A 14,702-nucleotide genomic window follows, 5' to 3' on the forward strand; every position below is an offset into this window, starting at 1 on the left:
TGCCCTCACCTGCCTCTGGCACCCCAGCTCAAAAGGGCGTGGCACGGAGTGACTTGCTATTTCGCCTCCATTAACTTGCTGCCTCATTCCCAGCTTCCATCTAATTTCCTACATGCCTGGAGCAGGGTGTACTGCGCTGGATCCCAGCTGATTAGGTTTCAGATGGAACTGCCCTCCCTGTGGCCTTGAGTTAGTTAGACAATTGGTTAGTTAGACCTTGCGGGGAGGAAGAGAGCTGCTTCTCTTCTACCCCCCCCCCCCCCCCCCCCGCCCAGGGCATTTCGTTCCTCCCCCTTGGCTAAATATTGACAGGCTCACCTACTTAACCCCTGCAGACTTCTATCTGCCTTCCTCTATTCCCGAATGAATACAGGTAGTCCCACTTCCTCATTTTCTCTTCCGATATCATGTAAGCCCACCCTTACCTCAAATGCATCCTCTTTTAGGTGAGTACAGATAAACTCCTAGCCCATATGCATACTGTGTCTGTCCAGCCCTTGCCCCACATGTCCTACGGATAGCCCCCAGTACCTCCATTCATTCTCATGTCGTACATTCTGGCCCCACATTCTCACGAGATCTCCTGTATCTTCCTGTCCTTCTTCCTCTACACTCATCCTTACATCCTCCTCTGCCCTCAACATACACCCTCCCACACTCTATACCACAGGTATAGCCCATACCCACCTCTTATGCCTGAAATTCCACTCTCCTCCAACCCTGCCATCTGCAGCCCTGGGTGACTCATGGCTGTCTTGAAGAATATAATTCTTGCTTTGCTCGGGGCACTTGGAGATGCTGTAAGGGTGGCCCATGAGAGAGCCCTGGATCTAGAAAGGAAAACTTTAGAAAAGTCAGTGTCTCAGGCCCCATGTGTTATAGACCAGTTTGGCAGGTACTGGCTTCAGCAATAAGGTACTGCCTCCCACACTGCTGCCTCCACCTTAACTGGGGAGGCTGGTTGGCCCAAATCTATCATGTGGAGACTTGGATCTCAAATTACACAACCAGGAACTATAAGGCACCCAAGATCTCGGTGTGTAAGACACCTAGTTAGGTCAAATTCACAGATAGAAAATGGCCCTTGCCAGAAGCTGAGAGGAGTGGGAGGGAGGAAGAGGGAGGTTGCTGAGTAGGCACAGAGAAGCCTTGTGTGCAAGGACCACTGTCTCACTTAGCATGGGGTCCATGAGGTTCATCCATGAGGATGTTGAATGGGTACGGAGAATCCCTGTATGCCAGGACCACTGTCTCACTTAGCATGGTGTCCATGAGGTTCATCCACACTGTCCCAGAATGGGGGCATCTTCCCATTTTAATGCTGAAGAACATTACATCGTATGTGCAGACCACAAGAGATTGTCTACTGTACATGATGGACGCAGAGTAAATTGGAACAGATGTGCACATTTTATACCTATGCAGTTTATTATTTTATAAAGGCCCATGAATCTGGGCCGAGATCAAGTGACAGCTCCTCATATTTTCTTCAGGATCCTTCCCAGTTACTACCCTGACCTGGACTTCCATTCCATGTATGATACCCTGACTGTGTCCCGTGTCCTCCACAGTGCAGACGTTCCCGTCTGGGTGCTGTTGGTGAGGTGCTAGCCTCACGTAGCGTTTACTGTTTGGTGTCTGGCCGAGTTCACCCTGTTCAGTCCCCAGTCTACCCACTGCTTCTGTCTGTTGTGTACATGTGTCTATGCCTATCTATACACACATGCATGCACACAGTGTGTTCTTTGTGCATGTAACGTGTGTGCGTAATTTCTTCACCCTGTGGTAGTTGGTTGTCCTCCTCGCTGTATCTGTCTTTCTGTGGGTGGGACTTGGTGTAGTTTCTGGTTTTGGGGTCTTATGAACAGTGCACAATGTTCATGGGTTTGGTGATTCCCAGCATGCATTTCTGTCATTTCTCAATAGTGGCATGTGTACTGTAGTCGACTGCCATTAGTCCCACCTCATGGCTTTCTGTGTGACATGGTTGTGCCAGTTTATGTCCCCACCTGTGTGACCATTTTGGTTGCTTCTTATGTTCCTTACCAGCCCTTGGTCATTTCCACATTTTAGATCAACTACATACTAAAGGCATAGGGGTGCTGGGTAAGAGAGAATGAGTGGCCCGTGCACCCCAAGACCCCCTCCCCCTGCCAAGGATACTTATGATTGACTCTGGACTGGATGGAATGTTTAGCTGATTCCTGTCACACCCCCGTTCCCCTTGGCCCATTCTGTAAGACTGGAGGTCACCACCAGCTTAGGAGTAGGCCAGTGACTCCTTTGGGTTGTGTGGTACTGTTCCCGCTGAGACCACATCATCATGACTATCATCATGTCCTTGGAAACTGAAACATCTCACTTTTTCATTTTCAGAGGCGGATCTTAGACGGAAGTCTGGGCTTTGCTGCAGGGGTGAGTCGCTTCTAGTGGGTGAAGTGTGTTGATCCTAACCTTTGCCTCCCCGGGGCTGCCAGCCCCTCACATAGTCTAGATGTGCTTCCTATGAGAGCCGACACCTCCTCCTGTCGCTGACTGCGTTAATTTTCCGGCTTATTCGGTACTCTCTACTCTTTAGATGGAGAAGAGACTTAAAAAATAAGATAACATCCGGGGAGGGCCTAGCCTGATAAATAACATGAATTAAACATCTCCTTTCTCTCTTCTTGAAGGACTTTTTAAAGGATTTATTTTTATTTTGAATCATGTAATGTGCGGGGGTGGGGTAGGGGGTGGTCGTGGTATATGCAGGTCCCCCTTAGGTCAGCAGTATCCAATCTCACTGGAGCTGGAGTTCCAGAAGGTTGTGAGACTCCTCTTGTGGTTGCTGGGAATCAAACTTGTCATCTGTAAGAACAGTATGTATGCTTGCCTGCTTCACCGTCTCTCTAGCCCTGGGACTTTTTATTTTTGGTACTCTGAAGCAACAAGAAAAAAAAATCATAATCTATATCCTCAGTACACATCACCCACCTGCAGCCGTGATTGACATTTGGCAAATCTCATCCCATCTGTCTCCCTGCAGCCTTCTTGGGAGCTCAGAATGTTTTATGAAAGCAAATCCAGATCCTTGTAATTTCACCTGGAAATTCAATATGTATCTCAAACTGAGTGACTTCTTGTGAAACCATAATCAGTATGCCACTGTCACACCTACCAAAATGCAAACAGTAATTCCTTGCTGTCATCAAATGCTCAATCCATATTCACATTCCCTCTGTCTTTCCCAAGTGACCTGTAAGATTATTCTGCAGGAGCTGGGATCCACAGAAGATTTGTTGGCCATGTTTTCTGAGTCTCTCAAGCCTTCCCCTATCCCATGTCCTAAGCTGGTAATTTGTTGGAGAAACTAGGTCTTTGTTTCTAGAACGTTCTACATTTTGGGTTTGGTGGATTCCTTTCCTGTGGTGTTTACCACTTGTTCTTTTGCTGATCTCCAGCCAAGAGTTAATTCACCTAGAAGCTTAATTCATATTTGACTTTTCTTTAAAAAGTATTTGCATGAATTTGTGTTTGTGTGTGAGCATACCTGTGCCATAGCGCACATGTGGGGGTTGCAGGGTCTTTTGCAGGTCATGTCCTCCTTCCACCGTATGTGACCCGAGGGTCAGACTCATGTCGTTAGGCCTGGAGGAAAACTTCTTTCCCACTGAGCCATTTCGCACTCCCAGGTTTTATTTTCCAAACGTGGGTACTTCACGGTGGTTGGGTAGCCTCCCAACTGCATGGCTGTATCAGCCAGCGCATACTGTGAGCTTTCTCTCTTAGTCCAGCAGAGCTCGGTTCCCATCTGCTGTCTCTATAGTCCACTGATCTGGGAAAACTTGTCTTAGGGTGGGACCTCACTGACATCGCCTGAGTCTGAGCTGTCACATAAGGGTCTGTCCTCAGAGAACACAGAGATCCCCAAGCTTACGTAGGTACATAGAGATCAGTAGCCGTTTCTAGGCTGTCAGCTTGCATACAATCCTCTCCATAAAGCTGCTCTGCCTAAGAATGCTCTGGAAGCTGGCTCTCCTTTCCAACCTCCCCTAGGAAGATGCCCTCTGCCTATTCTCTTGTCTCCCAGCAGCAAACACTCCTGGCAGAAATTGAGATTTAGGGTGATGTAATCCCCTTTGAGGTGAATGCCTCCAGTGACCTATGGACCCCTCATAAAGCCCCACTTCTCAAAGGTTCTGTTACCGCACAGAAATGCCACCCTAGAGACCCAGCCTTAAACTTATGGACCCTTGACAGCCTCTCCCATAGCAGCTTGGTAGGACTCTGAGCTATCTGCTGAGGGTTCCCATACGAGAAGCTGGTGTGTTGTAATGTGTGAAGATGCTGAGGGGCAGGGTCCTTCTCCAGCCACTGTCCCCAGACTCACCTCAGGGTCCATGGTACTACTGTTAAGTGAACGATCGGGACCCTTCAGGTTGGCGTAAGGCAGCCTTTCACGTCTCTGTTTTTGGACTCAGCCTGACTCTCATGGCTCCCAAAGGCCAGTGATTTCTGAAGGCTCACGGGTACCACGGTGGCATCTCTGTCCCCAGCTTTCCCCCGGCCCTGCTCGGCATGTGCAAGCATGGTGGAGGGTGGCCTGACCCATGCTGCTAGGCGAACAATCTACGGCGAGAAGAGGGGCGCCGAGGCACAGCAGGAATGGACCACTCAGAGAGAAGATAGATTGTTGCTGTTATTATTGTATGTTTTCTCTATGATTTCACACTCAGGCTTCCTTTGTGACTCTCATCAGTGTGGGGGAGGGAGTGATTTATATCACCCCTCCTCCAGAGTGAGGGGATGTAACAGTGTTTATCTCGGGGGAAGAGCTCCTTGCTTTTTCTTGCCCTGCTGAGTGCCAGGGTGGAGTGTTTCCTAACCGAGTGGCCCTGAGACCTTCCTCTGGAGTCTTGAGTAGCCACCACCCATCTCCTGCCTTCATCTATTTCTCCCTGTCTTGCTTGTACTGGTGCCTAGTTAGTATGTACGGTGCCTAGTTAGTATGACTACCACCAGCCTGTATTCCTGTCACCCCCACTCTCATCCTGCTGCCCCACTTTGCAGGCCTGGGCCTATTGTACAAATTAGCTGGAATGCTCTTCTTGGGGATGTAATCCTTGATGAGGATGACTCCCGTTGTCCTCGTAAGGACAGTGATGTGAAGATGAGAAAAAGCTAAAATGGTCCAGAGATGGGATGTGGCTCAGTTGAAGAGCACTTACCTAGCATGTGCAAGGCCCTGGGTTCAATCCCCAGCATCTCCCTAAAACAAAACACCTAGAGATTCAGGTTACATGGCCATGTATATGTTTGAGTCACCCCATCTTTCTAGTTTCTCTGTAGGAACTGGTAGATGCCTAATAGCTGCTCCTTTAACGTGATTGGCTCAGGCAGGTTCTCACAAGATGCTCCTTTAGCATGATGGGATTGGTTGCACCTGTCTGTCCATCCATTCACTTACCCACCCATTCATCTGGCATCTGGTGGAAGCCTGTTCTTCTCTATTTACTGTGATGAGTGCAGGGCAGCCGAGGGACAAGAAAACACTTGTGTCTGTCAAGAAGTTGTAATCTACTGGCAGGGGTGTGCCAACCAGTCTGGTGGGCTAACTCCATCTGCTACCTGTTCTTATGAATAGAGACAATGCACCAGAGCAAGCCACACCCACATGTCCCAGTGCCCTCGGCTGCTTTCGCATCGCAACAACACTGGGCTCGCAAAGACACAGCTGTTTGTTCTTTGGACTTTAAGAAAAGTTTGCTGGCTCCTGAGGTGATGTGGGGGGCTGGGAATTCAGAGCCTGGTGCCTATGTGAATAGCCGGAAAGGAGAGGACCACAGCTCTGTTCTGTTGGGCCCAGCTGTGGGTTCCAGAATGCACCCTGGAATGTCTTGGGAGCAGACGGTTTCCTGGGAGATGCCTGGCCTGTATGATCCTGCAAAAGAGGCTTGGTGTTTCTTTCTTCTTTTGCTGAGGGTCCTGTGCAGACAGGAAGGCTTTGTAGTGTAGTATGCTGACTTACATGGACTCATACACCATTCTTCATGCCATTAAGACCCAGTGTTTCAGAGCTAGAGAGCTGGTCCAGTGGTTAAGAATGTGCATTGCTCTGCAGAAGACCCGGGTTTGGTTCCCAGTCTACTGTAACTCCAGCTCCAGGGGCTCTGACTCTTCTGCACTCCATGGGTACCCATGCTCACACATACACACCCACATGGAGACACAGGCATACACATAATTAAAATAGAGTAATAAATCTTAAGAAAGGACACCGTCTCCAGTGCTGGTCAGGGCAAAGGTGCTGTGAAGGCAGATGTTGATTGGGAACTTCTTGGGATTTAGACTCAAAAGGAGGCAAAGCTCTGGGCGTGTCTGTGAGGGATTTCTCTGGTAGGTTAACTGAAGGGGGACGAGGAACCCTCCATGTTTACAGCACCATTCGTAGACCAGGGCCCCAGGCTGAATAAAGGAGAATCAAGCTGAGCAGCAGCGGTCATCTCTCTCTGTCCCTAGCTGTGGAAGCCGTGTGACTGTCCACATCATGTTTTTGTTGTCAAGACGTCCCCCACCGTGATAGACCATATCCCCTTAGACCGTAAGCCAGACTGAACCTCCTTTAGGTTTTCGTCTGGGATTGTGTCACAGCCACAAAAAGAGTGTCTAGTCCAAGCGAGATTTGGAAAGCAAGCTCCTGTTTCAGCATAAACCCAGTTTAGCTTTACAGCTGCCTTTAGTAGCCCTGGCCCAGCGGTCTGAGGCTGCCTGACCTGGTATCTTTGGCGGTTGTGTTAAGCAGCCCTCTGGCTTTGAGTATGTCACCTTCACTATGACACAGTGGTCTCCACCCTGGTTGCATGTTGCAATCACTTAGGAAGCTTGTATTAAATTTTTAAATCACATCTATCTATCTGTCTATCTATCTATCTATCTATCTATCTATCATCTATCTATCTATCTACCTACCTATCTATCATCTATCTACTATCTATCTATCTATCTATCTATCTATCCATCATCTACCATCTATCTATCTATCTATCTATCTATCTATCTATCTATCTATCTATCCATCATCTATTATCTATTATCTATCTATCTATCTATCTATCTATCTATCTATCTATCTAGTCTGATGGGGGGGAGCATGAGTGGAGGTCAGAGGGCAACTTGCAGTAGTCAAGTCTCTCCTTCTACCATGTGGATCCCAAGGGTCAAACTCAGGTCCTCAGGGTTGGTGGCAAGCACCTTTGCCCACTGAGTCTTGCTTGCCTTCACCTGGAGAGCTTTCATCTTGTCCTGCTTGCAGTTCCCTGAAGAATGCCAGCCAGCACCAGAGTGTGTGGCCAGTGGCAAGGATTTTCAGTCTCCTGGAGATCACATTCTAATGAAGGGAGGGCTGCTGTTCAGAGAAATCAAACTCCCCTCAAAATCACCAGTGCCTGTGAGGCTACGAATTGAACTGAGTCACCCTCAGGGTTAGGATCTTGCTTAGGGGTTCCAGGCATGGAAGACAGGGGTCTGAACTGTGTGGGAGAAGAAACTCCTCTACTGCAGCCCTGCCTGCTGAAGGCCCATTACATCCGTCGTGAACTTGCTAGAGGATTGGCTCCCAACTGTCAATCTAGCCTGGCAAAGTGGGCAGTTGCCTTACTCCTGGTTCATTCCAGTCAAGCAGGCGATAGTGGACAGCCACCGGTTGGGAACACAGGCTCCTCTTTTTTTTATTTGACTCTTGCAAAAGAAAGACAGGAGGCAGGAGCTTGGGAATTAGAACTGGGGCTGAAATCCCACTTGGTGCCTGAATGCTTGTTGGATTACATACCGCCTGTGAAACATCACAGGACTGGCTGGGACTCGTGGGAGTCAGCCCTGGCATTAGACAGGGCAATGCTTCACTGGATCCAGACAGATGGCAGGGGCCTAGATTGTTCCCCAAGACTTTTGTGAACCAAGAGTCCATATTTTAAAAACATAATTGAATGTTTAGCTGGCTTGTTATAGACTTATCTGATCTCAGTGTCTTCTGCTGCATTTGAATAATCACGGGTTCCTGGCATCATTTTCCTTGGGCGTTTTCATCCCAATCCTGTTGAAAAGCATTATGTTAAACATCACATCTCTTGAAAGATTGAAAGTAGTTTCTAACTGACTACACAGGATCAGGTGAGGTTGCCTCACATCTGTCCTTTAGAATCTCTAGGACAGGGGCAAATCTCTGTACGTTCTTAACTGCTTCGTGGAGAGGCTGCTGTTGAACCATGCACAATCACTTTTTAGCGTCAACTAGCACACCAGAGGAACACCGGCCAGTAATCTATGCCTTGTAAGGGGCCGGTGTCGTTTGCCAGACTGTCAAATATGTGTTCAGTTTGCAAAATAGCCATTGTTTTTTTTCCTTTGGAGTGTGGAGCAAAGTTGTCTTCAGACCAGTCAGCCCCTCATCTAGTGAGTATCTACTGTATGCAGAGCATTATGGAAGAGTAAGCAAGGAAGTGATACTCTAGCTAGTTCTGCAAGAGTCTCAGGGTCTCTTGGGACAGAAATTACTTTTATCCATAGTGAAACATGAGCCAGATTAGTATGTGGTAGTTAATGAGATGATGAGCAGAAGGTATTGGGGACCCAGGGACAGGTGGTTCTTTCTAGTTGGGGAGCTAGAGGTGGCTTCACGGGTAAAGATCAGGTGGGAAGATAGGTTTTGACAGGTGGGGATGGTGCAGGGGGAGGACGAGGAAATGAGTTACAGGCAGCATAGATGACAGCATGGAAGTGCTATGTATGGAAAATTCAGGGGTGGAAGGACTGGGGAGGTGATGGCTCATACAGTGCGGGGAAGGACTGGGGAGATGGTGGCTCAGACAGGGGAAAGACTGGGGAGGTGATGGCTAACATAGGGGAAGGACTAGGGAGGTGATGGCTAACACAGGGGAAGGACTGGGGAGGTGATGGCTAACACAGGGGAAGGACTAGGGAGGTGATGGCTAACACAGGGGAAGGACTAGGGAGGTGATGGCTCACACAGGGGAAGGACTGGGGAGGTGATGGCTAACACAGGGGAAGGACTGGGGAGGTGATGGCTAACACAGGGGAAGGACTGGGGAGGTGATGGCTAACACAGGGGAAGGACTAGGGAGGTGATGGCTCACACAGGGGAAGGACTGGGGAGGTGATGGCTAACACAGGGGAAGGACTGGGGAGATGGCTCACACAGGGGTGGAAGGAGTGGAGAGGTGATGGCTCAGACAGGGGTGGAAGGACTGGGGAGGTGGCTCACTTGGAAAAAAGCTTGCTGTGCAGGAAGTTCGATCTCCAATCCTTCTGTAAAAAACCAGGTGTAGCGATGCTTGCCTATAATCCCAGTGCTGGGGAGCTGAGCTCCAGATCCTAGTGAGAAACAGGCAGATGGGAGGGGTCTGAAGAGATGGTTCAAAGGTCAAGAGCACCTGCTGCTCTTCCAGAGACCAGGAGTTCAGTTCCCAGCAACCACCTGTAACTCCAGCTGCAGGGGATCTGGTGCCCTCTTCTTTATGGGCCCTGCACTCACACACACATACACAGACACAGACACAAGCACATACATACATAGCACACCTTATTAAAGCCTTATTAAATAACAAGCCTTATTAAAAAAGCAAAATAGATGGCTCCTGAGGAAAACAATCAAGATTGATGTCTCCACCTGTGTGTCCACACATACCCACACCTAGAAACATGTGATCATGTTCATATGTGTGTGTATATATATGTGTGTGTGTGTGTATGTATGTACACACATACATACACACATACACACACAGAGAGAGAGAGAGAGAGAGAGAGAGAGAGAGAGAGAGAGAGAGAAGGAGGGGGAAGAGGAGGAGGAGGAGTAGAAGAAGGAATATACAGGGGTGGTGTTGGGTTTGGCTGGGGTATAGCTCTGGAATAGCTGACTGGAGCCCAAATACAGAAAATCTGAGTTGCTATAGAAAAGCACTGGTCCTTTCTTTAGATAGACAGGGAATCCCTGAGGTCTTGGGGATGGGGAGAAGAGCAGAGATGTATTTTGGGGAGCATGCAGGGGAAGTGCAAAGGTGAGGGGAAGTTACAGGAAGATAAAACTAGAGCTTGAAAGTCCAGAGCGAGCTCTAAGGGTAGTCCTGCCTTCAGGCTCAGAGGGTTGATTGACAGGTGTCTGAAGGTGAGGGTGGCCAAAGAGATTGTGTTTCTGGTGTCTCCATCTGGCTCGTAGAGGGGGAACCTACCAGAATGAGGGGGCTCTTCCTGGCCTTTCTCATTTGAGTGAGTTTGTACTTTGGAATCTGCATATGTTGGGGTGGTCTCCATGGCAACCAGACACCTACAGTTTACAGTGTTGGTGGTGATGTTTCTCCTGCTGCTCTGCTGTTGGTGATTCCTGTCTGTTAAGATTAGATTTGACCCAGGAGTGAGGCTTGGAACACAGTGACCTGAGAAAGAAAGCTCCCTTCTGCAGCACTGTGGAGAGTGTGACTGGAAAGATCCATGGGATCAGGAGTCAGGGGCAGTTCTTCACTGCTCTGCCCCTACAGGATTCCCTTTTCCTTTCTGCTCCAAAGGTCATCATGTTTGTCTTCCAGGCAGTTAAATGGCAGTGGGACAGGGAAGGGGACATTCCCTGCAAGTCCCAAATAACAGCTCTCTGTATTTCATTGACCAGGACTTGCTCACGTGATCAAATCTAACTGCAAAGACAATTAGGAGACATGGTCCTTTAGTAAAACAACCACATGTCTAGCTAAGCGTTGGGGTTCTGTGCTGCAAGTCAGCAGAGAACAAAATGTGGGGTGAACCGCGAGCATGCTCAGTCACAAGGCCTAGAGTGGTGAGTATGTTGAGCCTCAGTGCTCTTACTGGTTTGACCTTCTCTGTGTGTATTTTATGCCCTGGTTGGGTTCCTATTGCTGTGATGAAATACTATGACTTGAGACAACTTGAGGAGGAAAGGGTTTATTTCTTCTTATACTTCTCGGTAGCAGTTTGTCACTGAGTGAAGTCAGGACAGGAACTCAAGCAGGGCAGGAACTGATGCAGAGGCCCTGGAGGGGTTCTGCTTACTGGCTTGCTCCTCGTGGCTTGCTCAGCCTGCTTTCTTATCCTATCCAGGACTACCTGCTAGGGTTGGCACTTCCCATAGAGAAATGATTCCTTCTATATCAATCAAGAAAATGCCCAACAGGCTTGCCCCCAGGCCAATCTGGGAGGGGCATATTTTCAACTGAGTTTGCTTTTCCTCAAGTAACTCAAATTGACATAAAACTATCTGGCATATTTTATATGTAGGTTTCTTGACAAGTCATGCTATTCTTTCATGAATGACTTTCTTTCTAAATGATTGATCATAGTGTAGGGGTTTGGTCAGAACGTCAGGTGCTACTCAGGGTGCATGGCAAAGCAAGTGCTTTGGTCTCGGCCTCAGCCAGATGCAGAGAGAATATGATAGGAAGCCTAAACCAGGCATAAGGGTTTGGTTCATGCATCACATCTTTTGTGTGTATATATGCATATGTGTAGATAGATGCACATGAGTGTGTGTGTGTGTGTGTGTGTGTGTGTGTGTGTGCATGCACATGTGTGCTGTTGCACGTGAGTGTGTGCTGGGTGGGGCAGAGGGCAGTGTTAGCTGTCATTCCTTAAGTAGCATCTCTGTGGGACTGGCCCCACAGTAGACCAGGTTGGCCAGTAAGCCCCATGGATCTGCCTATCTCTGCCTCCTAGGTGCTAAGATTACAAATGCATGCTATCGTGTCCCACATTTTTATGTCCTCGTGTTTGCAAAGTAAGCACTTTATTGACTGAGTCCAAGCCCTTCACACATTACAACCCTCCAGCAGTAGATCCGGCCTCAGACACTGAAGCCTGTGGACCAGTGTTGTAAGGAGGCCGCTCGTTTGTTTCCCGGCCACCGAGACTCCAAAGTAACCACACAGAAACTGTATTAATTAAATCACTGCTTAGCCTATTAGCTCTAACTTCTCATTGGCTAGCTTTTACATCTTAATTTAACCCATTTCCATTAATCTGCATATCGCCACGTGGTTGTGGCTTACTGGCAAGGTTCTGGCGGTGGCTCCATGACTTCTCTCTTGACTCTACATTCCTTCTCCCAGTATTCAGTTTAGTTTTCCCCACCTAGCTAAGTTCTGCCTTGCAATAGGTCCAAAGCAGTTTCTTTATTCATTAATGATAATCACAGCACACAGAGGGAAATCCCATATCACCTCCCCTTTTCTGTTTAAATAAAAAGGAAGGTTTTAACTTTAACATAGTAAAGTTACATATAGCAAAATAGGTATTAATCAAGAATTACAGTTACAACATTTATATATACTTTATCTTTTATCATAGCTAAGGAAAACTATAACTATAGCTATCTATTATTCAACTCCATCAAAGACTCCAGAAGGATATAATATTACCTAAGTAAACAGGAAGTGCATTTTAAGCAACTTCCAAAACTCTAGAATTGACAAAGACATCTCACTACCTCTGTAACATTGGGGCATCCATCTTCACCCTACAGGCCCATAGTATCTGGCACTATGGGAGGTACCTTTTCCTAGGCAGGAAGCCCTGAACTGTGTAGGGGTGGACAAATCAAGCTGAGCACAAGCAAGCAAGGACATGAGCAACAACCAAGTGAGAATGCGTGTACACAGTCCTTTCTCATTGCTGTTGACTGCGGATGGAATGTGGATAGTTTTAAAATAAAAAAAAATAGATTTACCTCTTTTATTTACATTATGGGTATGTTTTACCTGCATGCAAGTATTTGCATCATACGGTGCCAAGTGCCCATGGGAATCAGAAGAGAGCACTGGAGCCCCTGAAGTTGGGCTTACCCGTGGCTGTGAGACAGAATGTGGGTATCGGACTTCTCTGCAAGAGCAATAAGTACCCCCACCTTCCGAGCCATCTCTCCAGTCTGTGACTAGGTGTTTGAAGTTACTGCTTTGACTTCCCCAAAATGACGGACTGTAACTTAGAATTCCGAAGTGAAATTAACCCATCCTCCTCAGGTTTCTTCTTGTCAGGGTGTTTTCTCACATCAACAGAAATGAAACCGGGACAGAGACCCCTCAGTCTGTCTCTCCTTTCTCATCCCCCCCCCCATTCCCAGTCCCCTGCCTCACTCTCTCCAGCTGGCCTCCAGGCTCTCCCATGCCCTGGCTCTCACCCAGAGAGAACAAGGGTTGCTTTCTCAGCTTTCCTTCAGTTTTCTACTGTGAAGATCTAGGGAGGAGGAAATCTTGAGCCCCAGGCCATAACTACCTCTGTCTGTAGGTGTAGAGGAACCGAACCTCAAGAACCAAGGTTAGTTGTCGGTGCTAGGACCTATTAAAGGTAAGTGCGTTCTTGGTCCTGGGGATGTGTTGTCTCAGAAGCAGAGAATTCTGGATAAGGCAGCCTCCTATGGCCAGCAGAAAAATGTTATCTCCCAGCATCTGCAGCTGAGCAGGGTGCAGGGTCCCCAGAAGCCAGGACTATCTTGGCTGTGGAACTGGAAGAAGCAGGGAAATAACATTTTTGTAAAAATTCTACATATTAACATTAATCTTGTTAGCCTGCATTATTTTTAATCTGTCAGTCCACCAGTCTGTCTATATAGATTCGTTTGAAAGTTATTTCTTTATTTATTGATCTCATAACACATTACATCATTTCTCCCTTCCCTTTCCTCCCTCCAAATCCTCCTGTACACCCTCCATGCTCTCTTTCAAACTAATGGCCTCTTTTTTCATTAATTGTTATTACATGCATATATATATATGTATATATACATAGATTTATTATAAATATAACCTGTTTAGTCAGCATGATGTTTTCAGGGCTGAGCATTTGGAATTGGGTAACCCTAGGGAAGACTCTTTCCCCAACTCTCAGCATTCTCTAGGTGCTTGTAGTCCTTCATGTGGGGTTAGGGCCTTCTGGGCTTTCCCCCATCCACAGCTTGTCTGTTGTTGTTCTTGTTTAGTTCATATTTGGGTCGTCATGTTGGTGAGGCTGTATGAGTGTAGCTTTAGTGTTCCTAGGAGACACAGTGTCACAGCACACTCCCTGACCCTCTGGCTCTGCGATCTTCCAGTCCCCTCTTCTACAGTGTTCCCTGAGCCTTAGGTGTGGGAAGTGTTATACAGGTTTTTGATGGTGTGTGCTGGCCTTGATCTAGTGATCCTCCTGCCTTAGCCTCTTCAGTGCTGGGATCACAGGTGTCGACCACTGTGTCTGACTTGAGATTTTTTTCCCTCCCTCTCTCCCTCCCTCCCTCCCTCCCTCCCTCCTTCCTTCCTTCCTTTCTCTTTTTGGTTTATTGAGACAGGGTTTGGAACCTGTCCTGGAACTCACTGTATAGGCCAGACTGGCCTTGAACTCATAGAGATCCACCTGCCTTTGCCTCCTGAGTGCTGAGATACCACCACCAGACAAGATTTTTCTTTTTGCAGGAAGGGAGCAAGGGATCAACATGTAGTTCAGGCTAGCTTTGAACCCACAGCAGTCTTCCTGTTTTGGCTTCCCAGGTGCTAGGCTTATGGGCATGCACCACCATGCTCAACTTTTATTCGTTTTCCCTTAATCATGAAGTTCTCTTTCTGAATCAGGACTCACCCTTCCTATGTCTTTGTCATGGAGTTTCTATCGCATTGTCTGTGTCTGCTGTAGATGGTGTAACTGGAGTAGCCAGCATGGCAATAGTAGCCAGT

At 47.7% G+C, this 14,702-nt stretch overlaps 1 protein-coding gene across 6 annotated transcripts in view; it reads left to right on the plus strand.

The window, feature by feature from the left end:
• The window catches only part of Slc39a11 (solute carrier family 39 member 11), a 441,115-nt gene that overhangs the window by 93,175 nt on the left and 333,238 nt on the right, over nt 1–14,702 (plus strand). For 5 of the 6 annotated variants that reach the window (XM_041635707.1, XM_041635709.1, XM_041635706.1 and 2 more), the window contains exon 3: nt 2,377–2,415. The exons of the other annotated variant lie outside the window; for it this stretch is intronic. In XM_041635707.1, coding sequence (XP_041491641.1) covers nt 2,377–2,415 — 39 coding nt within the window. The remainder of the gene's footprint in view (nt 1–2,376; nt 2,416–14,702) is intronic. 6 annotated transcript variants of the gene reach the window in all.

Source organism: Microtus oregoni, unplaced genomic scaffold, assembly GCF_018167655.1.
Source record: "Microtus oregoni isolate MIOR12 unplaced genomic scaffold, Mior012 000048F_ref0000485, whole genome shotgun sequence".
NCBI classification, from domain to species: Eukaryota; Metazoa; Chordata; class Mammalia; order Rodentia; family Cricetidae; genus Microtus; species Microtus oregoni.